Source organism: Ornithodoros turicata, chromosome 3 (assembly GCF_037126465.1).
Source record: "Ornithodoros turicata isolate Travis chromosome 3, ASM3712646v1, whole genome shotgun sequence".
Lineage (NCBI taxonomy): Eukaryota > Metazoa > Arthropoda > Arachnida > Ixodida > Argasidae > Ornithodoros > Ornithodoros turicata.
The window spans coordinates 7558087-7582705 of NC_088203.1; the positions used below are offsets into that span (position 1 = coordinate 7558087).

The 24619-nt window shown below is 46.2% G+C and overlaps 2 protein-coding genes across 3 annotated transcripts in view; one reads left to right on the forward strand and one right to left on the reverse strand.

Moving 5' to 3' along the window:
* Positions 1–672: 672 nt before the first annotated feature.
* Positions 673–24619, forward strand: part of LOC135387925 (GATA-binding factor 2-like) — a 215125-nt gene continuing 191178 nt past the window's right edge. The window contains exon 1 of the mRNA XM_064617142.1: positions 673–887. The gene's annotated coding sequence lies outside the window, so the exon portion shown is untranslated. The remainder of the gene's footprint in view (positions 888–24619) is intronic.
* Positions 16231–24468, reverse strand: LOC135387926 (annexin-B12-like). Of its 2 annotated transcripts, XM_064617146.1 has the most exons (12): positions 24392–24468; positions 23633–24316; positions 22831–22989; positions 21801–21879; positions 21647–21741; positions 20761–20965; positions 20599–20678; positions 20276–20332; positions 19352–19541; positions 17529–17587; positions 17343–17465; positions 16231–16343 (listed from the first exon to the last, which is right to left on the reverse strand). In XM_064617146.1, exons 2-12 carry the CDS (start codon positions 24305–24307, stop codon positions 16281–16283), a joined length of 1785 nt encoding a protein of 594 aa, XP_064473216.1. In that variant the 5' UTR covers positions 24308–24316; positions 24392–24468; the 3' UTR covers positions 16231–16280. The 2 variants fall into 2 exon arrangements, with proteins under 2 accessions (XP_064473216.1, XP_064473217.1); XM_064617147.1 differs by lacking the exon at positions 22831–22989.

The following is a 24619-nucleotide window of genomic DNA, read 5'->3' on the forward strand; positions in this document are numbered from 1 at the left end:
TGTCATGTGTATTCGTGTTATACCAAGCTTCGTGTTTGTTCTCCTGTCCGGGTTATCTTGAAGTGGACTGAGTTCGAAACAGTATAGGCCAAACCACTGCCGTCCCTCTATAGGTACCTCGCACATTGTCTCTCAGAATCGTGAAGGAGTTCAAAAATAATGACCCTCTTCTCAAATACCACCCATCCGACTTCACCTTCATCTTTCACGCTGCATCAACTTCTGCCCCCCCTCCCCCCCCCCCCCCAGACTGTCCTAAAAATCCTGAAAAGCGAAACATACGCGCAGAACGCACTCGGTCAATAAAACCGACTACGAAGCGTAACCCGCAATAACACCACGCTTTGCACATTAACCGAATTTGCACCCAATAACTGAAAATCAACTTCTGCAGTGCCGTTTGCGGCGACCAATTCCTTTATAGTCCACTTTCGTTTTCTTCATGTTTTCAAGAAATCCAGTTATATGCCCCGTGCGTTCTTCCTCTCCGAATCCAGCAAGAGGGGGGGGTGACTAGAGCATCAGGGCGGTGCCTCGTCGCGCTCCGCCCATTTCCGCTCCCACCAATCAGTGGAGAGAGGCCAGAGTCGTGCTCTGTCGGTGAGCGCCGCCTGGCGAGCGTCGACGGAACTGCAGCGGACGTCGAAAAATTTCGTTAAGGCGTCGATTCCGTGGCTTCTTTTGGACGTTTTCGGTGCCGAAATGGTGATTGCTACATCTGGTTGTTGATAAGAGGCAAAGCAGCGAGTAATAGAGTGAGGAAGGAGTCGCCAATGACTGCGAGGGTGTTGTGAAGTGGCTGTGTTTCCGCTAAAAACAGCGGGGAAGAAAGCAGGGGCGCCGCCTGCGCTATCGGTCTCCCGCTTATCATCCAGATCAAAGTCAAGGTGAGTGCAGCCTGGACTGTTTTTGTTTCTTGATAAGTTCAATGAGAAGCTTGTTTAAGAGCGCTTGGATAAGATACGGAGGCCGCGTGCGGTAACGTCGGACTCGTTGTTTACATAACAGTTGCTACCGCATTAGGAGGGCCGGGAATTCCCGAGTTCTGCTGCTGATCTGGAAGATGCGATATTTTTCGTGTTAGCCTGGGTATCGTTAGGAATTTGTGCTGTTTTGTAGTTTTGTGCAAGCTTTTCATGGATGATTTTTTTTAATATTCGTGTACAGGCGTTTAATGCTTGTGCGTGTTGCAGATAGCAGAATTTTCTTGCGTAGAAACACGACACCAAGAGAAAAATGATATTCATGCCGAGGTGATTTCTATAGTAGGACAAAAGTTGATGTATAGATAAACTTCCCTGGTTTATGAATTATGATTCACCGCCATTAGTGATGGTTCATGACAAATTAACTTATTTGTCCCACGCTTACATTTTCAGATCATATCTTTAACGGTTAGGTTTCATCACGGGAACCAGCACGTGACATTGCACAATTTGATGAAACACCAAAGTGCATTTTCCACGAGTTTCTTATTATCGTTCTCTATATCGGGCTGATCACACAATTTCTTTAAAGATGTGGCGCCGAATAGATACGGACTCACTGTGACTAACCACGAAATCTAAAGAAAAGTGTGTAAATTGTAGCCGCAAGCCGGCAGTGACCTCCTAAGATGGCACTGATGCCAAATGGAATAGCAGTAACTGGTATAGTATATGCTATTGAGCCAAATGCGATGCAATACAGCGAATCTCATCGTGCGATGTCCGTAGGTAGCCGCTTTTGGACCTTGTTAATTTGACAGGCGAATATTTCAAACTGACGCTTATTTTTCTTTTCAAACATGTAATCTTAGATATAAGCAATCTATCCACAAAGATTATTGTTTATATGTTCTGTGACCTATACGTGTGTATTGCGTGTGTATTCTTCATTTCCTGGGTGTATATATGTGTCTTCTTCAGCATTATGTATAGAACTTTGTGAGTGTTCGCCAACACCAGCGCCCTCGTCGCAGCTCTTGGGCACGTAATAAAAAAGCGTTGTTGTTGTTGTTGTTATTATTACTATTAATATTCAATTGACGCTGCTTTCTTCTAGTTTCCTGTCATTTGTTCAGAATATGCCGAAGTCTCGCGCCTATATAGTACACTTTCAAAGAAGCGACATAGGATCATAGATTGAGAAGTTACCCGTCAAAAAGAACTCGTTACAAGTTAAGTTACCATGTGCAAAATGTAACTAAGTTAATAACGAAGTTCTTCAGCCTGAAATGTAACTCGCAGTTGCTGAGTTACTTAAAAAAAAGAACGTGTTACTTCCAAGTTACTTCGGACACAAAATAGCATTACGCAGGTGCAGCGCGCGTGAGCAGTTCAGTTAGACCTTGAGTTGCCTGCGGAGGAGTGCGACACGCTTAGATCCTGTTGGCGCACAATGGTTCAGCTTCATTTCAATGGCAGCGGTTCTTACTTCCTGAATAAAATACTGTAATTGATTTAATATCACGTTTTATGGCAAAAAATGCCATGAAGAAACCGGAGAGAAAGCACGAAAATATGTGGACGTGAGTGAAAAGTAACTTGGAACTTAGCTTAAGTTACTTTGGCAAAGTTACCTGAAAAAGGAACGAGTTCCTCTGAAAGTTACCACGGCGCAAAAGTACCGAGTTAAGTTACAAGTTACCAAAAAGAGGAACTTAGTTACAGTAACGAGTTACTTGTAACGAGTTACCTCGAACTCTGCATAGGATAAAAAACGTTGCTCGTCACTACTTGTAAGTACATATATTGATTGATAAAACATGTAATAACATATCAAATCGGCGCAATTAATAATACATCCATAAAAGGAGAGTATTAATCCCCTCGATAACAAATAACTTGAAAGGAAAGCTTGTCGACCATTGCTCCGTTCTGGCCCTTGGGTGCACAAACATTCAGAAGCATTCACTTTTATTCGCAAAAACCATTCATTATATTTGTAATGTATTCATTGTTTTCATGCTTTTAATGAGAGCCCGCACGCATATCCTGAACGTCATATCTGTGTGTGTCCAACAAATTCTGCACAATATTTATGTTAAATTTTATTGCGTTTACTATCAAATTATGCGATGCGTTCATCTGAAGGGCATGCTATGGGAAACATGATTTGAGTGTGACAAATGTTTACACAGTCATACTTATACTGTTTGTCACACGCACGATCCATGCACTTATATTTACATGTATAGCTGTATATACTTCTTATATTTATACGTTATTCTTGGAGTTACTTGTGATAAATACTGTTCCCAGCATTTATCTTGGCGTAATGTCGGAGGGAGCCGCTGGAAGGGTGACGGTGTAAATTTCTTCATCGGTCAGTATTGTATTTATGATGATATTTATCCCGTATTGATGACCTTAGGATTATATTATTATTGATTTACAGACGTATATTTATTTATTTTTCTATAATACTTCCGGCGATTGCCATAGAAGGAGGGGCAAATACACAAATACGAAAGTGCACACGTCCAATATTAGTGCAATTGCAACGGAAATGGAAAAGAAATGTTAAAGCACAAAGAAAGCGAAACCAGTCCACTCTACCTGAACTGTCAAGTAATCAAAAAATGACAAAGTGTCACATGCTGTGACCTCTGTTGGCAGCGAATTCCAATCACGGATACAAAGAGGAAAAAAAGAGTGCTTAAAACAGTTTGTTCGAAATCTAAACTGTTCTATATACAGCAGAATCTCCCAAATATTCTAGTACTTCTACTTAGTGTACTTCGTATTATAGTGTAACTTCATTTGGAAGTCTGCCTTGTATATCAAAAGGGACGATATAGGCTGCACCCTGACTGCATGCGGAGAACATGGGAAATGAATATTCTTTCGTATAATGTTCCGAGGAAATTCATGTGTTCTGTGGGCTACTTTTCATATAGTAATTTCAATACTATAACATGTTAGTTGATATTTGGCGCGACATCATCAGAAATGTTTACTTGTTTTGTACGTTATTTCTGCAGTATACACTAAAAAAAGAAAAGAAATTGATGTATAACGTCGCGCAGCATGACTGTCGGCGATCGTTGCAGTCACACAGTCATCGTGTTTTTCCTTTGCCACAGTATGCTGATTCGAGACAGCATTATCTGTTGAGGTAAAGTCAACATGTTATTTACCGTGAACGACGTTGTGTCGCCACGTGAAACCGAAGCATCGCGGTGTACGCGAGCTTGCCGTGTTTGGTTGTCTTTTTCTGTTTGTTTGTTTTTGTTTGTTCTCGTTGACGTTTGGAGTCCAGCTCGAATGCAATTGCGGTAAACTTGAATTGCAAATTTCTTCAGCGCGGCCAACTTGAAAAAGGAACCTTACACTTCTGCACGTACAGACAGAGAATAACACGCAGGGTTCCCCGAAGGAATATTATACGTGCGTGGACAATAACGCTCCGCACAACATACTTCCCACACTGCACCGCGCGCTTTCGCGCTGACTCTTGGGATTTACTCAAGTCGTCTATTCAAACATGCGTTCGGTACATTGGCCATGACGAAGGAAACTGATTTTCTTTCTTTCCACACGACAAGGGTCGACTGTCGGTTCCTCGCAAAGGCCTCACGTGTATATCAATTGGTGAAGGTGAATACGATGGCAGTGCACACAATGTTGCCAACATATAATGTAGAAATCCTGCACCCATACCGCGGTAACAAGCAGCTATATACTGTGTATTTCTAAATTGTGCACTGTTAAGTTATGTACATCTTTAATTCGTTCCTCTATTGAATGCAATCCTCAGAAGTGTTTTTTACGGCTAATAGAGACACACTGTAAACTGAAAAACACCCTTATGGGTGTAAGTGGTTTGTCCTATAACTGACACCACTTTTTACACCGTATGGTCTAGAACACCCCTTTTAGAGGGTGTATTCTGTGTAAAACACCGTTTGAAAGGGTGCTTTTCCTTGAAAATGCCTTCTTTTGCACCCTTTAAACACCCTTTTATTGGGGTGTAAGATTGTTAAACACCCTCCTAAAAGGGTGTATAAAGGGTGCAAAACACGGCATTTTCAAGGAAAAGCACTCTTTCAAAGGGTGTTTTACACAGAATACACCCTCTAAAGAGGGTGTTCCAAGACCATACGGTGTAAAATGTGGTGTCAGTTATATAGGACAAGCCATTTACACCAATAAGGGTGTTTTTCAGTTTACAGTGCATTGTTGGTATGTTCTACAGCAGGGGTTGAAACAAGTCTTTTTTTTTTCTACCCCCCCCCCCCTATGATGCCACAATTTCTGTAGAATTTGCCTGAAATATCGACCGATATAAAGGTGTGTATTCCAGGTAAGTTCTTTTAGAGCTGCCGAGAATACCTTTATCCTTAATAAACATATACCCCCCCCCCCCCCGAGAATACACCGCTGCAAAAAGCCCTTAACGTTTAAATAAATGAAACAAAATGATACAATGAATAATGCGTATAGGAAGAACACAATGCATAAGTGGGAGTAACCCAGGCAGTTACTCCCATATAGGCAGGACCACAACGACCCTCTCGGTAGAATCACTGAACTTCTTAAATGGCGGCAATATTTCACGCTGTCTCTGAAACTGTAACCAGTAACACATACGATTTCATTAAACGAGATTATTTGCCACGTTGTCCAATTCCCTTTCGCTATAAATCGACACTTCATTCCGACCTTTCTTTTAGTGCGCAAACAGTCGGTCCGATTGCCTCGAATCGCGGCTCAAAATTAATTATGCGCGAACGCCTCACACTTTTGAGGTCCACACATCGCACTATCCCGCGTGTGAAGAAATAAAAAAATAAGAAAATAAAATAGAAAAAATAACATGACAGCGATCAAAGACGTTCGAAGTCCCATCAATTTACAGCCCTTGTAATTGAGTTCTCTCGTCTGATTAGTTCAAAAGACGAACGGCTGAACATTATTCAAGCCGAAATCGAAAGCATCCCTCGTATATACCCGCCGCACTATCATGGCGCGACCCGTTTAATTTCGCAGACCTGCCGCACGAAGCTCCTGGCGCGTAATTTACACAACTCCGCTGTAATTGAATTCAGCACGGTACACACAGAGGGCGCGCGCGCGCCTTTTATTTTGCTCATGCTTGATGACCAGTGTCTCCGCCTGGCGACGAGATAAGGCGTTGTACTAGCATTTGGGCCAATGTGAGTTGGATCCGGAAATTGGGGAAGAAAAGAGAGAGAGAGGACGGGTACTGGCTGTCGCCAAATTTTCGGTTGCAGACGAAAATGTCCGACGAATGAAAGGAGAGGGGAAAAAAAAAAAAAAAAAGAAAATGAGAGTGATGTCGATAACTCTGGGGACACCGCTTCTTGTTGGAGGCACAAAATTGATGATGATGGCGACGTGGCTTGTCTTTGCTGTTTCCTCGACCGTTTTGATTTGGTCTGTTTTCAGAAGGGTATTAAGTCTCCGAACTCGGAGGGTATATATAGGATTGCAGAAGAAAGGGAAAGACTCATTTAGGTTGCTTTTATCTTCTGGGGATGTATTAAATGACTCCTTTCGGAGTAAAATACTCTTACACGAAAGTGAGTTATTTGTTATGTTGCCAGAAGAGGCTATTTTATCTCTCTCTCTCTTTCTCTCTCCTTCTCTCGGAATGAAGTCTGTAATTGTACTGTGCCTTTTTCGCGAACTTTTGTAACAAGCCTATTTCGGCTCCTGTCCCACCCCCACCCCCCTCAAAAAGAAAAAAAAAAAAAAAAGGAGAGGCCCCGTTAGACCGTCCCACGCTGCTCCAATTTGAGCGTTTTATTATTATTACTTTTTTTTTTCACATCCACAAATACCTCTCTACGTGATTTCGTAAAAAAGCCAGTAATGTACTTTGAATTACTTGCCGTCGCGCTTTTGCCGTTGCCGGTTGAGCTGTAACTCAACGCCCCCAAACCAACGCACTATTCACCGAGGAAGTGCACTTGGAGCGCATCTCTTTGGAGTAACCCGATGGTGCTGCGGTAATGCGCTCGTTAAGTGGACACACGGGTGCTCCGGCATGTAGGGCAAAGAGATCGAATTTCCAGAGTGGCTTTATGTATGCGGAGAACTCAATGGACATGGTATTCGTGGCGTTCTTCGATCGCAGGGGCACAATACGTCTCCCTGTGCCGCGACGTGAGACATCTGTTGTCGTCCTATCTCAGTAAATAACCGCACATAGTTGCGAGATGGTTCAAACCATCTACCACATTCGTGAGTATATATGGGGTGGAACAACTCAAGCACAAAAGCGACACAACAACGAAACAACTTTTGCAATAAGTAAATATTTAAATACATTTGAAACAATATTTAAATGATGAAACTGCGGGGAGTTTCGCCGCCAAGATGCGATACCCTATATAACCCATTGCTGGCGGTAATGTTGTGAAATGGAATATTGGTGAAAGCGACACAATTTATGACAAACTATGCGTTTTATCGGCGGTTTTAAGCAACGTAACGTAGCTTGAGGTAACGCAAGTTTGAGGTAAGACTCGAAATCATGAAGTGAAACTTAGAGGGCTGAAGGTGTGTGTGTGTGTGGGGGGGGGGGGGGGGGGCAATGCGGCTGACCTGTATATAGATATAGCCGTGTTCACTGTAACAGCTTGTTTGTGCAGTACAAGTACATAATATCTGTTCAACCAGAACATACAACATAATAGACGACACGTATTTAGTCAGTTACTCAGTTATAGATATTCAGTCATTTCCCAAGCAGCACATCATGATGGCCCAATGTTGGACCTGCACTACCAATATTGGTCCGATATTGGTCAGGTTGTTGCACTGCCTGGGTTAGTCGCACTCACACACGAGAGGAAAAAAAGTATGGCTCCAACGCCGTTCTCATCACTATAGAGTGTCTATACTATATTGTATCAGTCTCCAGTGAGTATTTGATGACTGCGTCGAGTATTAATTGCAGAAACAAAGGCTTCATTTTGACCATATACAAGTAAATTTAACCGATAACGTACGCTTCACTATATAGAATGTGAATGCCAAACTGAATTGAATTAAATTAAAGAATTAAATTTTCCTTTTTAATTTGCACGAAGCGCCAGAATTATTGCGATTAAATGTATTCCTCGAGGTGTTCTGCAGGTTTTGACAATAAAGAAACAATCATGACGGAGACAACGTGCAAAACTATCGTCTCGCGGAACGAAAGTAGATCTCTTATACTTTCACAGCAACGCAAAAGGAACGGGATTGGTCGATTGCGTCGTTCGTAATTTTTGTGTGTACGAGACCGCCAATTTATGTTTTCCCTCAATGAGTTTTAAACTTGCAGTTTCCATTCCCGGCGCGTGATTGAATATTCGAAATCTTCACGTCACCATTCCTTCCAACTCCGTGAGTTAACTAACACTGTTTTCTCGGGCTAATAGTTTTTAAACTTGCAGTTTCCATTCACTTCTCCGCCGTCTAACACACGGACGTTTATGCTATACCGTCAAAATCTTCCGTATGATAATAATAGGAAAACCAGGACGCCAGGTATACACATGTGAAACCGTCCCTTCCGCGTATATCGTATATATACAGAGCGGCGTCAGTCAGATATCGCCGACAGCGGTCAGAGAGACTTCCTCAACTTCCTTGAAATCGTTCACGGCCTGTGTGACATTTCGCTTATCTGCAGCTTTTGAAGCTGCCTTGCTTACGGTCGAACCGCAAAGCGTGTTGTGTAGTAGGCGTCGAATGCTGCGGGTAATGTCCGGGGGAGGGCGTTGCTGTCCCGCTCTCGAATGACATTCCCGAGAGCTCGTGCGTAGGAGATCGATACAGAAAGCCATCTGGGCCTACGCCCTTGTCAAAAAAGCTGACTGGTTTTCTCCGACATTGATGCTGAAATATTGATGGAAGCGATGAATGTTTCTGATATCATTGGCTCGAAGCGTATATCAACAGGAGACATATGGTTCGTTATACAGCATGCGCGCAGAAGATGCCAATTGTAACAGCTCGAGCTCGTATTGGCAGTTTCTTTTTTTTTTTCTTAGCTGGTATATGCGGTTATGTAAATGTGGCGTTTAATGTGCGCACAGTAACCTTCTATGGTGTCATGAACGATGTTAACGAAAGGAAAGTCAGGTAGCAAGCGAGCTGGTGGTGACGATCCATGACTTGAAAACCCGAGACGAGGTAGAGGATGATAACAGACTTTTTAAGTCATGGATTAACGATGTATTTTGGGCGGCAGAGCCTTGTCAAGTTACTTCCGGTAACTTTTAGCTTGGCTGTCCCACCATGCAATGTGGTAAATCGATAAATTGAAATTGAAATTGAAAATTTGCCTGCATTGCGCCACGTTAAAACTTTCGCCGTACTTTGTAACATTCCTGCATGACAGCATTGCTATATGGGGAAAGAACAAACAAACAAACAAATTAAATCTAAAGTCTACCTCCATAAGAAAAGAAAAGGGAGAAGAAGAAATTGAATTCGTGTTTCAGGCAGCCTATACTTTCATTATATTGCTGATATTCCAAGAAATTTATTGAATGCAAGTGAATGAATTACTCGTGAAATAATTTTAAATCAGAAATAATTATCACTAGATAAGAACGCTGTCTGTGATACTGAGTCCAAAGTCAAGCTGTAAAAAAAAGTAAACAAAAGAGAGAGAGATAGAACGGTTATTGACATTGATGTTAACCTGTATTCACAGCAAACAGGGTAACAGAAACTCATCCGGGACCGTGGGAGAGTTCACGTGCTTACCAGAACCAATCGTATAACGGCCGAGGGCCTCGTTCTACTGACGTCAGAACTCGACGTCCAAGTGTGCTCGAGTGTCTCTTTCTCACAAATTGCAGCACTAACAAAACCTTTTTTTCTACCTCAATACCCTGGAGTACAATGCATGCATGACCAAATATCAACGTGCCCACCACCACTCTCCTTTCATCACATTTCACTTTACCCATTAATTAATTGAGTGCGTTATTTGCGCAGCTTAATGCGTATGTATACCCGAGGGGTATATAGTTACAAGCCAAACGGCGCACTTCGGCGAGACGTAATTAAAGGGAGAAAAGTAGAAAAACTTCGACCGGACAAACTTTACTCGCGTTCTGACGTGACAGAGATGAAAAGGGCCAGAGCGTTTTCAGCGCTTTGCAGAAGGACGGTGGTTATTAAGGGGGTTTCCTATCTAGCCATCGGGCCACCACTGCAGCAAGCATTCCCCGCGGAGACCCGCGAGCGTGCCAGCGCAGATGCTATGCGGCGATTGTACCACTCAGCGAGTGCTGGCGGTGTTAAAACCTCACATGAGGACGCGCTGCTTGAACCGCGCGATTCTTCGCCGCGATAGCGCAAGAAAGAGCTGCGCACCATTTTAAATTTATTGCGGGTGTTGAAAAGGTATTTCCAACATGCTTACGAACTGGAATGGGAAAAAAGAGGTTGAGTCTTAAAGAAGGACAAACATTATTGGGGAGTGCAGGGAAGCACAGGGAAATTGGGGATAGTCGCGACTATGCCCATTCTTGCGTGTGCGCTCTTAAAGAAAAAAGGGTGTACTTTTCACTCTTTTTGGGGAGTATACACCCTTGCCGCATGCAACACTCCCTTTGGAGTGTGCAATTACTCTCCATTACCCTCGTTTAAGAGACTCCCCACTCCCTTCATAGCTATGAAGGGAGTGGGGAGTCTCTTAAACGAGGTCTCTTAAACGACGAAGAGTCTGCTCACTCCCTTCATAGCTATGAAGGGAGTGAGCAGACACCTCAGGGGGAGTGATATATATGGCAAGGGTGTATACTCCCCTAAAAAAAGGAGTTACAGCACACTCTTTAAGAGTGTGGACTACAACGCAAGTCGGTTTCGACACTACCCGCCTCCTCCCCTTTGGCAATATATCGGTCCGTGGACGGTCGATTTTAAGATGATGATGAGGATGAAGTAGTAGAAAGAGAGAAGGAAGGGGATACAGTGAACCCTCGTTAATATGACCCCCGATAATATGACATACGAGCTTTACGACCATACTCTTGGGGAACAATGCTGTGAAACCTCTGCAAATCCGCCCCCGTTAATATGACAATTCCGCATTATGACCAAAATTTTCGGGAACGACGATGGTCATAATAACGAGGGTTCACTGTATACACCCGCGTATCTGTACGAGCCGCGTGACAAGTAAAAATTAAAACTATATAAAGTTGCAATAACACAAAAATAGCCTGTTATTTTGCAATATCAATACGTTGCTCCCTCCCACGGTATAGGCGGCACATATACATCGCCATCCGACTGAAATTTAGCGCCGCGAAGCAACTACGACCGAGAGGGGCGTACAGATGTGCACAGATGGAGAGAGGACAGCAGGAAGGAGCGGGAGCTTCATGGGGGTGCACAGTGCAGAGATTCGTCCGGAGAGCCTGAAACCAAGGAAAACAGCAGGCAGCAAAGCCTGTAGCAGGATTCGAACCCATCATCTCCCAGTCTTCAGCACGGCTACCACCGAGGGGGCGTACGCCCCTGCCTCTATATAGTCTCGACTGAATGAAATGCATATACATGGAATTGTAGTTGACGATGCACAGTCAACGAATCCCCTCCCCTTATCAGCGGCGCCCTCAGGGACAAGACACTTCCCTTTCCTCGTTCTAAACCTTGTTTCATGAACGATTTTGCTGCGGACGTTGAGGTTCATAAATAGAGCGTTTTCAACCCGGATGACCCAACCAATCCAAGACGATCAAACGAAGGAAATCTGCGCGATGCCTGGCATTTGCTACGCTGATCTGCCGCGGTACAGCTTTTCAGTGGGACAACTACAAAGTCACCTAAAACCTGGAAGTATGCTGACAAAAAGAGAGAGAGAGAGAGAGAAAAAGAGAAAAACTTCTTTCGTCACGTTCCACAACCATCGACATTTAACAATCCACACCACCTATACGGGAGACGTTACAGACTAAACTCTCTCTGATCGTATTTTTACCTTATCACGCACTTGACTTCGACACCGTGCTAATGATATACGCCGCTTACACTTCGAAGAGGAAGCCCGCGTGAGCGCCCACTAAAAACCTATAAACAACGCTAGCAGTTTTGCGAAGAAATCGTGTCTTATCGGTGGCGCCATCTACGATCGGAGTGAAACTGAGCTGCAGATGGACGCCGTAGAGTGCAGCTGCCGATCGGCCATCCGCAGGTCTCAAGCAGGTGACTCTTATCCAGGTGAAAGTTGTGGAATTTTAAGATGGTTGTAAGATTAGGGTAGAGTCGGACACTTTCATTCATCGCGGGGGGAAAAAGTCGTGATTACAGTCGTGATCATCAACACTTTGTACGTTTTCTTCGGTCGAGGTTTTTACAATGGAGTCTGTCAGAGGCGCCCACTTTTGCGGAGTGAAACAAAAGTATGTGCAAGATGCATATTCTTTCCATGTCAGTTGGTCATCTGTCATCTAGCAGTAAATCTAAAGACCTTGCCATTGCAACGAAACAAACAATGCCCTTTCTTGGTGCATAACCACTTTTATGGTTCATGGTGCCATGGTTGTCAACTCTATAGCCTATCATAAGTGATCATTCATTGATCATCCTCTTATACTTCGCACGCTCTGCGTTTAACACTCTTGAATTGAACGGGTGCGTTAAGTAGGCGGCCAGGGAAGCGAGTGTTTCAAACTGCACTCACTTAACGCGACACAAGCGCCACTCACGCACCCGGGAGTGCGAGACTCCGGACCGCTCCGTTTCATTTGGGTGCATGCATGGAAGCAGACGACAAGTGCCCCTGGTGGTGGAAATTTTCCGTGACGTACTTCCTGTTAAGCGCCGGCAGAACGACCTTCGAAGTGTGCGCTCGGAAGCAAAATACGGACATCCTACGCATTTTATTAGTTCCCAACTTCATCACTGATATCGGCGGTTATTCGCGGGATATATGCAGCGTTTCACGCAGACAACTTCACGCCATGCGGTCATCTTCACAGTAAACAGCTCCCATGGCGTCTGTTACCGATTCCCGTGGTGCGGACCTGGGTCTCTTCTACCTCTACTCTCTTCTCTGTCTCTGAAAGTAATGTTACCGATTCCCACGTTTTCCATTTCGTTCGCTGTTACAAGGAAAAGTCTTCACAACCGCCATCGTCTCTTCCAACGTTGCTATAGGTTCAAACTATAAGCCAGCGTGTCCTAAGTCTGTGCACTGCATTAACAGACAACATGAAGCGGCATCAGCGTGCGAGCAGCGTTCCAAAGTTGCTTTTCGCTGTTTAGTGGCCGCCCCGGGCGTCTCATACTCCCTATTTGAGTGTGTCTAAGGAGGGGCGCTCCGTCTATATATGTACTTAACGCTTCCAATAGGTACGAATTCAACACACTTGTTGAACTTTTTCGTTTGTATTTTTTGGTGGTATTTATAAGAATATTGTAGAGCGGAAGAGCGCAGGTAGGCGTGACCGTAGGAATAGGTTTATTCAGACAGCCGCGCGGGAGTGGCGCGAGTCATCGTCGTCATCTGACGTGTCGTTATCTTCACTACAATATTTCGTCCTACACTCTAAGAAAAAAAGGAGCACTTATACTCCTTTTGGGGAGTAATTGCATTGCCACAAAAAATAGTCCCTTTCGGGAGTAAATGCACGGGAGTAAATGAATGTCACAGAGTGAAGACCGCATTTCACGCGCTGTTGTAAGAGTCCCAGGTACATAATTGGTGCGCATGCATGAAAATACTTTCAAGCAAACCGTCAACCGTAATATATCCAGTGATATAAAATCTTGCGCCATACTATGGCACAATTAGCGAAGAAAGATGCGCTAACTCTTTCTTACTCTGTGTTTCTGAAAAATTGCTACATTGTCTGAGTTATTCAGCCTTCTGTCGTTCAAATTGACCAAGGGCACATATTTACGTAGACTGTCGCATTCAGGAGACCATTCGCGAAGTTTAGTGACAATTTGCAGTCCTGGGGAGTAACTGTCGGGACTAAATGTTGGGTTAGGGGACTAAAATGGGGAGTAATTGCAGACTAGGGGAGTAGAAGCTGCAATTACTCCCCGTTTTACTCCTTTTTTTCTTAGAGTGTAGATCTTCCTTGCACATGGAGGTCAATTTAACACCGCTCTTCAGCCTCGTGATAACGGGATTACAGGAGCTATCAAGATCATTATTTTGAGCCTGGAAGCAAGCGTGACCCAAGGGCAAATCCATGTCCCGATGAACAAAGTAGTAAAACACAACTGAGCTGATGCATCGACGTAGGAGGTGACATTTCTTTGAACTTGATGAGTAATACAGAGAGACGGAATCTTGTCCACCACTTCGCTGTCTTTGTGTATTACTCCTCAGCCTGAAGGAAATGTCACCTTCATCCTCATTCTGTTCAGCGCTGCTGCCCCACCGTAGACAGCCGCATGTTTTCAGGTGTTGGCACGCGTACCAATGAAGACCGATTGGGTTACAAACCGTTCATAGCCTCATGCAAAGCACAACTTTTTTTCAACGCGCTGCGAAGCAACTGTGCCCATAAGCGGCGTACGGACGTAGACAGATGGAGCGAGGACAGCAGCAGGAAGGAGTGGGGGACAGGGGGGTTGCGTCCTGGGCAGACTTCATGGGGAACTTTCCGACGTTCGTCTGGAGAGTCTATACACCGAGAAGCCCACGAAAAACCTCAGACAGTACAGCCGGTGCCAGGATTCGAACCCGTGTCCTCCGCGTGGATCAGGCGATCATCCGCTCCGCCACGCGAGCTCGTTACACGGAACCGCATCCCATCATTTTTTTTCCATAGGGGGGGGGGGGCGCAAAGTATTTTCAGGGGCTCAAAGAGTGCAGCCCCTCATCTCACTTCCTGCGGGCGCACTGTGCGGGTTGTCAGAGGTACATGTCACTATGACATCTGAGAAGAATCATGACGACCTATCAATAATGGGTGAACAATTTCTACAAGTGATCTTGATGCTCCAAAGGGTGGACCACTCCCCCACCCGCCCCCTCCACCCTTGCCCCCCTCTCGGCAGCCCCATGACTGGTGGAGGCACACTGCTACAACCGATACGCGGGTTCACTTCGGAAATTGCTTAACGCGGAAGATCGAATTCGCAGTTTCGTTCTCTGAAAAAAAAACTTTGAAGTCTTCCAACGTTATAGAGACGAACGTGTCGACCGAAACTGTCAACTCGTCCCCGAAAAGCTTGTCTATATCCGTAGGCTTTACAAAGGCCAGCGAGGCCTTAAACGCCCTTCGCGCTAGTGGGACGCCCATTTCACAAAGGCCGCAAAGAACTCTCCCGACACCCTTATCAGCTAGCATTGTCGGCGCGTTCGGAAGTTGCATTTCCGCCGATCGGACGTCACTTCCTGCCCGGCGGCTTCCGGTCCAACTTCCCCAAAGTTTCCATTTCCGGGAGCTGCAACGCGGGTGCGGTTGAGCTAAAAGTAAAAAAAAAACAGAAACAAATGCACGCGTCGGGTCTTTCGAAGTTTCATAGAAAGTATGAGGATATGTACCAGTAATAGCTGCGCAAGAATATAGGCAGAAGGGTAGATATACGGCTAACAATAGGGACATGCAAGTGGGATGTTGAACATATAGCTATATACGAGCGCTGCGCCATTGGAACTGGAAATGGAAGAAGAATATGGAGAGAGCGCTGCACCAAATATGTGATTATTGTACATACTTTGTACGAAGGAAACAAGTGTATCGCGAGCAAAGTATATTTACGCAGACAGTCTACAACCAAGTCTACAAGTGTATCTAAGTGTACAATCCGCGGCAAAACTTTTGTTTGGTTTGTTCACGTCGGGACATGCGTTTTTAAATAGGCAGTCCGCAGCCAAATCAGGAAGACAAGAGTATTTAAACAGGCAGTCAGCGGCGAAACCAACAAAATACATCATGACAAGAGAATCGCAACTACTGTCGGTTATTAACTTGGACATCGAAGGAGAACAAAAGACGGTGGCGCCTATCCCTTGCACATAGACGTACAACTGAAATAGTTCCAAGCCTTCTAGTTTGTTGTTTAGGTTAGGTTAGGTTGGGTTGGGTTGGGTTGGGTTAGGTAAGGTAAGGTTAGGTTAGGTTAGGTTAGGTTGGGTTGGGTTGGGTTGGGTTGGGTTGGGTTGGGTTGGGTTGGGTTGGGTTGGGTTGGGTTGGGTTAGCATTCCAACTCTGCTTAAAATATTGTGGCAAATCAAAGCAGTGTTCAAGCAAATTGAAATGAAGAGTGAAAGGAGACCATACTAGAGACGTTCAGTTTGATTCACGGCGTATATTAGACTAAAGTGAAGTTTATTCCCTAGACGTTGCTTAACAGCAGGCTTCAAACGCAGTTTCCTGTTACGAGAGCGAGCAGGGCCTTCCTGTAATCACCACTCGTTTCGGACTGAAACGGAAACGGTTAATCAGCTTTCCCACTCAAATCATATCGCCGAACTTGGGATAAAAATATCAATAGAAAAAGAAAAGAAAGGCAAACCCAACTATGCGAGATGCTCACCAACCTTTCACAACCGATATTTAGTACTGCGTTAGAACATAGCACACTAGAAGTATAGTATGCGATCATCACGAAACGCCCGATGTAGACTAGTTCCGTCGCCCTACTCAGAGAGGGCAGCACACTTCAGAAGGCGTCTCACCACCTGTGATGGCTTTGTTTAACACTTCGAGAAAGTTCCAGGTGTAGCATCGTGGTGCGTGTGTTGCACCCATGTGTTATACACCACATTAACCTGAGATTACCACCGAGGGGGTGGGAGGGAATATACGCGTTTATTACGCAAAGTTACCACTGAGATTACAAGATACGATAATACTAAAGAATATATACACAGTGCATTAATGAGTTCATATCCCTGTAGTGTTGTAATAGCCGTTTTGTGCAGTCGTTATACACCCATATATGTGAAGGTCAGTTTCGAAGTTATATGGGTACGACAGTGATGCAGTGTTCACTGGTCATCTCAGGTGACGCGACAGCTACGAAGCTCCTAAGGAACTCAAACTCATTTTCTTGTATATATATGCATATACATATACAAAGGAAAAATAGCCGAATCTCTGTGGCTGCACGTTGAGCGTATGTTTACAATTTGATCGTGCGCTCCCAGCCGAGGACAGCTGTTTCGCTCTACTTGGAGCTCGTCGGCGCAGGGAACTGACACGATCTCTATATATATATCATGTCTCCTACACTTTCCTGGCTGCTTTCGTATATCTGTCTACCCGTAGTTAAAAGCATTTTACAGGACATAATCCGAATGACTGGACCATGATGAAGTGTATCATTACTCTCTTCAAAGATAGATCACATGCATCTTCGCAGAAAACCGTTTAAATGTACACATATCACTTAGAAAAAGGAAAAGAGGAGCATCTATACCTGGATAGCCGATGCGAGATCCACCTTGTAATTTCTCTCATATTCTTCCTTGATTTGAACCAGATCGATTTCAGATCGAGATACAATTATTCTTATCAGGATTTTATCGGACGTGCCGACTCCCTGCAAAGTGCGTGCACCAAATCAGTAAGGATAATTTCATTTTGGAACATGCGGCGGCCTCACCTTCATAGCCTTATACAGTTTTTCAGCGAAGTAGAACTGAACGTCGAAGACGCACTTGGCTGCTCGAATGAGTGATAAAAAAAGATAAGCAGAAAGAAGGAGACAAAAAGGGATAAGCCTAAAAGGGGGTCACTAAAGTGCAAAAGGTCTTCTGCTATGCAGGATACCCTTTCCTTGACAAGCAATACAAAAGGAACGGCATTCGTATCTGCCGCTTCGTTCGTGATTTAATCACGAAGGGAAGCGCAATTTGCGCTTTCCTCTTCTCTCCTTCGATACGGCGTCCAGTCATAGCAGGCAAAGCGTTTGCGGAGACCAATGGGAGGCATGGTTTTGCAGCGGTTCTTGGGAAGGAGCAGGGAAAGCGCTCTGTGCGGTTTTCTTTTCTCCCCTTCTGAAGAGGCGCCATACGGCATCCAATGATAGCGGAGAAAGCGTTTGCGAAGACCACCGGGGCGAATTGTCGCGCTTCTTGAGAAGGAAGAAGGAAAGCGCAAATTGCGGTTTCCTCCCCTCTCCTTCTGAAGAGGCTCGATGCGGCTTCCAATCATAGCGGGGAAAGCGTTTGCGGAGACCAATGGGAGGCATTGTCGCGCTTCTTGAGCAGGAACAGGGAAAGCGCAAATTGCGGTTTCCTTCGGGAACGACGCAACGCATGAATCCAGTTCCTTTTGTATGGCTGTGCATCTTTCATACCGCGAGGAGAAATTCTTGCACTTTAGTGAGCGATTGTAGTAACTGTAAAACTATAAACGTACACACGTGCCATATATACTATACACCGGCCAAATAACTAAAAGTAACTAGACTAGACCAAAAATAACAAACAAACAAACTAAATAACGGACTCGCACAGACTAATACGTGCAGACTACATATTCACATTTAAATCGAAGTGCCTATACCCAAAATCTTTGGCGAGCTGAACTTTCTAGCCTCGCTTTTTTTTTCTTCTGGCACGCTAGCACCGCGAAGTAACTGTGGCTGCGAGTGGCAAGACCGGGAGACTGGGTGGGAGTGGGGGATTAGAGCACTGCACGGGCTCGGGCTTACCCGAATGCCCGAACCCGTCCCGGCTCCATGGGCCGGGTTGGGCCGGGTCAAGACTTCTTTTTGCGAGCCTGGGCGGGCTTGGGTTTGACCATTGTGGGCCCGGGCCCGTACATTGCCGGGCCGAGGTCGGGCTCGACCCTGTGTCACTCCACTGTTAGTTAGTCACGGTCAAGTTTTACAGCCCACTGCACCTGGCTGTGCTGGGCCGCGCTGGGTGGCCTATAAATTTCTCGTGCTCGGGCCGGTACTGGCCCGGAAAACTTAGCAATTCTTCGGGCTTGGGCTGGACCCGGGTCGCGTATGGAGCCGTCGGGCCGGGTCCGGGCGGGTAAATCAAAGGAGGACTGAGCTCGGGCGGGGCCTGGGCCTAAGAATGCGGCCCGTGCAGTGCTTTAGGGGGTTAGTATGAACACTAGGGATGCACTATGCAGACATCAGTCTAGAAAAGTCTTCGACGGTACAGCTGGTGGTGGGATTCGATCCCGCATTCTAACAGTCTTTAGCATGACAAACGGGCTGATGTTGTATCGTCATGGCTATAGAGGCTGGCACTCGCGTTCTGATGCGGGACACACACTAGTGCACTGCAATGACCGCATTTCAAGTCCCGGGTTCGGCGAGAGTCCAGCGATCCTTTGATACGCGTGCCAGGTACGGTGGCTCTATACCTTGCCCCGGCCCTGCACGGGTCCGCATTTCTAGTTTTTTAGGTCCAAAGCAGAAAAAAATGTACGCAACCCGGCCCGCTATCGTATAGACCTAGTCCTTACCTATGGCAAAGAATGCGTCCTTGACGTCTCCAGACATCTCCTTAGAGATCGCCTCCAGTATCGTCTGGTTGGTGAGGACGTTGTATTCGCGGAACACCAGTTTAAGTTGGTCGTAGCTCTGTGTCGCCATTATGGTGTTGAACGCAGCTTCGTCAGTCCCGTAACGACCAACACCAGCCTGCTGGAGCATCTACAAGAAGCAGCCGAGACTATGGATGGAAGCTAAACATTCAAGGGACAAGTTTGCTAAACGATTATACTACGGGGCAAGTTAATTCCAAGAGATCAACTCCTTAGACGTTCCAGTAGTAAACACCGAGAAAGCTGCAAGACCGTTCGTATAGATTGAACGCGGCCAGACAATCATTTTTCGCGAAGTGGAGAGATTGCACGGGAACAATTTGTCCTGTTTCACGAATCATTTACCAGCTGTGCCAGCAAGGAGCATATGCCACACAACTTGATAATGAATATTACAAAACACATATTCGGGGCTTAGACTTCAAATCTTGGCGTGCTCATCAAGCTCAAACGTCAAGGTACAAGACTCGGGACAAAATGTCAAAGGTGTCTTGCGTTGTCGAGTCAAAAAGGACGTCAGACTAGCGGCGCCGCACCTATGGTGTCTGACGCCTAGCCGTGTCTCCTGGATATCAATTCAGCCTTCGTCGACGCCACTCATGCGTTGTGACTGCAATCTAGCAACATTCCGCACTGTTTCCGCGCTGTTTCCGCACTGTAACATTCCGCTCTGGTAGCAGCATTCCGCACTGTTTCATTTCGCATTGTGTAACATTCTGCACTGCGGAATATTACACAATGCGTGTGAGTGTGTGTTACAATGAGTGTGTGCACTCTCTATAGAGTAGGAGGCGGCGTCCAGGAATGTGCATAGTCATTACTTTGTAAGAAGGTATCACTTACAACGGCATCACGTTTTGCCCGCTCTGTGTCCGGTGGTATACCTTCTTGGCGGTTAGCCTAGCGGGAGATAGCAACATTCTGGTTTATAAGCACTGATAAAAATTCAACACTAATAATAATAAAAATAATAAAAATTATAAAAATAAAAATACTGACGGGGAATCAAAATGTACGCATTTGTTTTAGCACGTGGGGACACTTGGCACATGAGGACAGTTCATCATAGCCTCTCCTGTGAAGTCATGCAAGCATTGGCGTCCTAGCAGGTTACCACGGAAATACCGATAATATTTACATCGTGCACGCATTTTGTTCACACTTACATTGCACATGGAGACGAGGATATGTCTCAGAGCGCCGGACGTATCGCCGATGACGTCCTGCTCCAAGTTACGTTGGTACACTACAGAAAAGAAGGGCATGGAGAGAAAGGTCCATCGACGCATTGCGATAATGCATTCAGGCCCGTGCAAGAGTGCCCTTACTTTGGGTATATGCCTCTTTGATGGCGTTAATTTCGGCATTTGGTCGCGTACAGAGGATCTCGATGAGGGCCTCTTCGTCAGTTCCCAAACCTTTGATGGCCTTCCGGCACTCCATGGCCATGTACTCGTGAATCGGGTACAGGAGCCCCACCATGACATCCTCAAATTTGCCTCTCAGCTCGGATTTAATGTCGGCTCTCATATCCTGCAGCGAGACGCAAACAGAACAACTGTGATCTCGATTAGCGCAGAGTCGCATTGTGCGATATACGGTTAAAGACAGCACCCACTAGTATGTACGAAGACCATAGTATATGCCTAGTACTTTTTCTCGCGAAGACCTGTGCTCCAGTGCACTCACTAGGCGTAGGGACGGTGTTCAATCAGGAAATACGGACAACAAGGACCTGTGCAGTTTCCATGCCTGGGATCAAGTTCACTCCCACAGGTCAGCCATGCGCACAAACCTAAAGACGTCACTGAATGCCTTGGGCGGGTGCACAGGGTATCGCGTCCTCATGTTTAAGCTCTTGTTCGGACGATGATCATGTTGCGAAATCGCTCGTCGGAGACGGGGATTTTCTTGAAGCACATCTGCATCCTTCTAACGAAAACACATTAAACACTCGCGTTAGCAACGCATGAGAGTCGAGTTCCCCGTCTGCCTGACGTCCGTATGTCCCACTCTCAATGTGCGGACTACATAACAGGGTCGAGACGTGCCACTGCGACTGTACCCCTTATGGTGTCTCAGAGTAGTTTAATGTATCTGTCAGCGGCTTCCACAGACTCTTCTTCCTTAGACAAACGTGGAAGTACTAAGATTTAGAGTCAGGAACCACATTATTCGTCATTCTTCAAGAGCGCAGAGTGCGACAAAGCATACCCTGCCGAAGGCTTGTTTGAAAGCCGTCACGATTTGCACCCTCTGGTCGCTGCTCCGGTTGCAAAGAATGTCAATGATTGTATTCTCGTCTGTACCTGGGATCATTCACACATTGATTAGGATGGTGCCGATAGCACGGCACAAGATATCTTACCCCATCCCTTCATGGCCTTCCGCAGTGCCTCAGCGTCGTGACGGGCGTCAAAGGCCGGGAACGGTCGGATGGTGCCTTGCTGAAATGACAAGTAAAGCCTCCGTTATTTTAGCACACTACCGTTTGACATCTTCAGCGGGACAGGTGCATTTCAATATAGGGACATATTGTACTCACAGTCACACGAGCGCTAAGCAGCAAATTCAATGATTCGCCAGGTTCTAAGGTGCGGATATTCCGCATTTGGAATTTGTCCATAAACGGACTGGTGGTCGACAATGTCTGCTAACTCTGGCACATACTTGCTTAGAGTATCAGCCGAAAAAAGAAAAAGAAAAGAAAAAATCTCAGACAAGCACCGAAGCCGGAAGCATTCCAGGAATTCCCGAGCTCGGAAGCACCCCACGAAACCAGAAGCATTTCTATAACACTACCTGACTCTACCAGCATTTGTGAGCACCAATGCCGTTTAGCATTAGATGCGATTGTCTAATCAAGAAAAAAAAACATCTTAAAAAGGTTGTTGACCGCTGCGTGCAGTTCCTTTCAAATATGCCGATAAAACAGTTTTCAACGGAACGTATGCTGCTGCTGATGATGATGACTCGTGTTTTTTTTTTGTGTGTGTGTTTTTTTGCGCATCGATAACCACGGTCCGAAACGTATGCATGAAATAATTTTTTACTCAAGAGTGAAGATATAAATTTTTGTATTTCGTGAAATACGATGATACAGAGTATCTTGCCGATGACCACATAGCAGAAGTCTTGGGGGAGGATTGGCCTTCAAAATGATCAGTCCTGCTTGGGAGGCTGCAAAATGACGCCCCTCCCCCCGAGGGACGTATTACACAGGAGTCGTTACTGCAGACTACTAACTAGAAAGCTGTTGGATCTAGACTGCCTTCCCGACGAAAGTACACCACGAAGAAAGCGCCACAGGCGCCATTGAGCTGACAACGTCACACAGTTGGCAACAGCGCTTTTTGCTGGTGGTGTGGTGCTTGCAGTGATGCGGACTACATACCTACCGTTTTCGGCGCGCTTCCAGAGCTGAAGGGCTGTTGTCCCCCTCCGTAGCCTCCAGCCGGCTGAGAAAACATCTGTCCTTGGTATCCTGAAGTGATGTACCCTCCTCCTCCTCCTCCTCCTCCTCGGTACCCTCCGCCGCCGCCGTAACCTGGCCCGCCCTACGATTCAGAACGAGTCGCTTTAGCATGCAGCATTCAGAAATTGGAATATTTCGAGTCGCACGAAGGATAAGCTAGCTGGTATGCCAGAGGATGTACCGCGTAACGTTCATTAAACTAACCTTTTTGAGTGTTAGTTAGCAGTCCTTCGCAAGGTTAAGAAGGACTCTTCCAGTAGGTTCTTCTTCTTGGGATTAGATTAACCCCAAATGTGTTGGGCAAAGATTTCCGGAATATGACGCAGCTATGAATCACAGCTTCCGGTATAAAAGTACAGCGAGGTAAAGAGCTTTCACGGGGCGCACGGATAAAGTTTCAGATAAATTACATAGTATCACATGGACAGACATGAGCAGTAATATTGGGTGCAACACAGATTATGTATTCCTCAATTCCATATTAGGGATTGAAAGCATGTCCAGCATGTATAATTCGACGGCTTAACAGGCTTTCCATGGAACAGGAGCATTGTAACACGAGAGATGAGAGACTAGTATGTAACGCTAGCTCACACGCTATAGCACTTGAAATTACCTTCACCAGTGAGCGCCTGACCAAGTGCTAATCACCGCTGTACAGTCCCTTGCTGTGCTTACATGACCGAAGCAGAGGCGCTCACACGTGAGCTCCCTAAACCACTTACGTATCCACCGCCAGACCAGCTTGCTCCAGGGCCGCCGCCGCCGCCGCCGCCGCCGCCTGGATATCCACCTTGACCGCTTCCTGGGAATCCTCCAGGCCCTCCAGGGGGTCTAATACCAGAGTATCCACCCCCAGGAGGATTATATCCTCCTCCTCCACCTCCTGGATATCCTCCTCCACCTCCAGGAAACCCGCCTGGTGGCCCACCACCTGGTGGGAGGTACCCTCCACCTGGCGGCCCACCAGGAGGCCCAGGAAAGCTAGTAGGTCCACCACCAGGAAACCCGCCTCCGGGCATCCCACCTCCAGGCATCCCACCACCGGGCATTCCACCACCGGGCATCCCACCACCTGGCATTCCACCACCGGGCATTCCACCACCGGGCATTCCACCACCGGGCATTCCACCACCGGGCATTCCACCCCCGGGCATTCCACCCCCGGGCATTCCACCACCGGGCATTCCACCACCGGGCATTCCACCACCGGGCATCCCTCCTCCAGGCATCCCCCCACCAGGCATCGGCATCTCCCCACCAGGCATCGGCATCCCTCCACCGGGCATCCCAGGGAACCCACCAGGTGGACCGCCGGGGGGACCACCACCGGGAAACGCTGACGGTTGGCGAGGATATCCGGACGACGGGTTGTCCCAACCACCTGGTGGATAGCTCATTGTTGCTGGCTGATGAAATAATGAAGAGAAATCATCGGGTCAATTGGAACACAAACATCAAAACACTGAGGGACGGCTGGGTACCTTGCGAGATCTTCAGGAGCCAGCGAACGGAGTACCACAGCTGGAATGTACACTCTTCTTCTTCTTCTTCAGCCACAAAGGATATGGCCCTTAGCCACACAGGGCGATTGGTCAGGAGTATGAGAGGGGAGTATAGTTCCGGGCCTCGCTACATGAGAATCTTCGTCTTCTTCTTAATAATGGTAATGGTAGTATTACATTCATCATCAGGTGGACATCCTTCTTGCT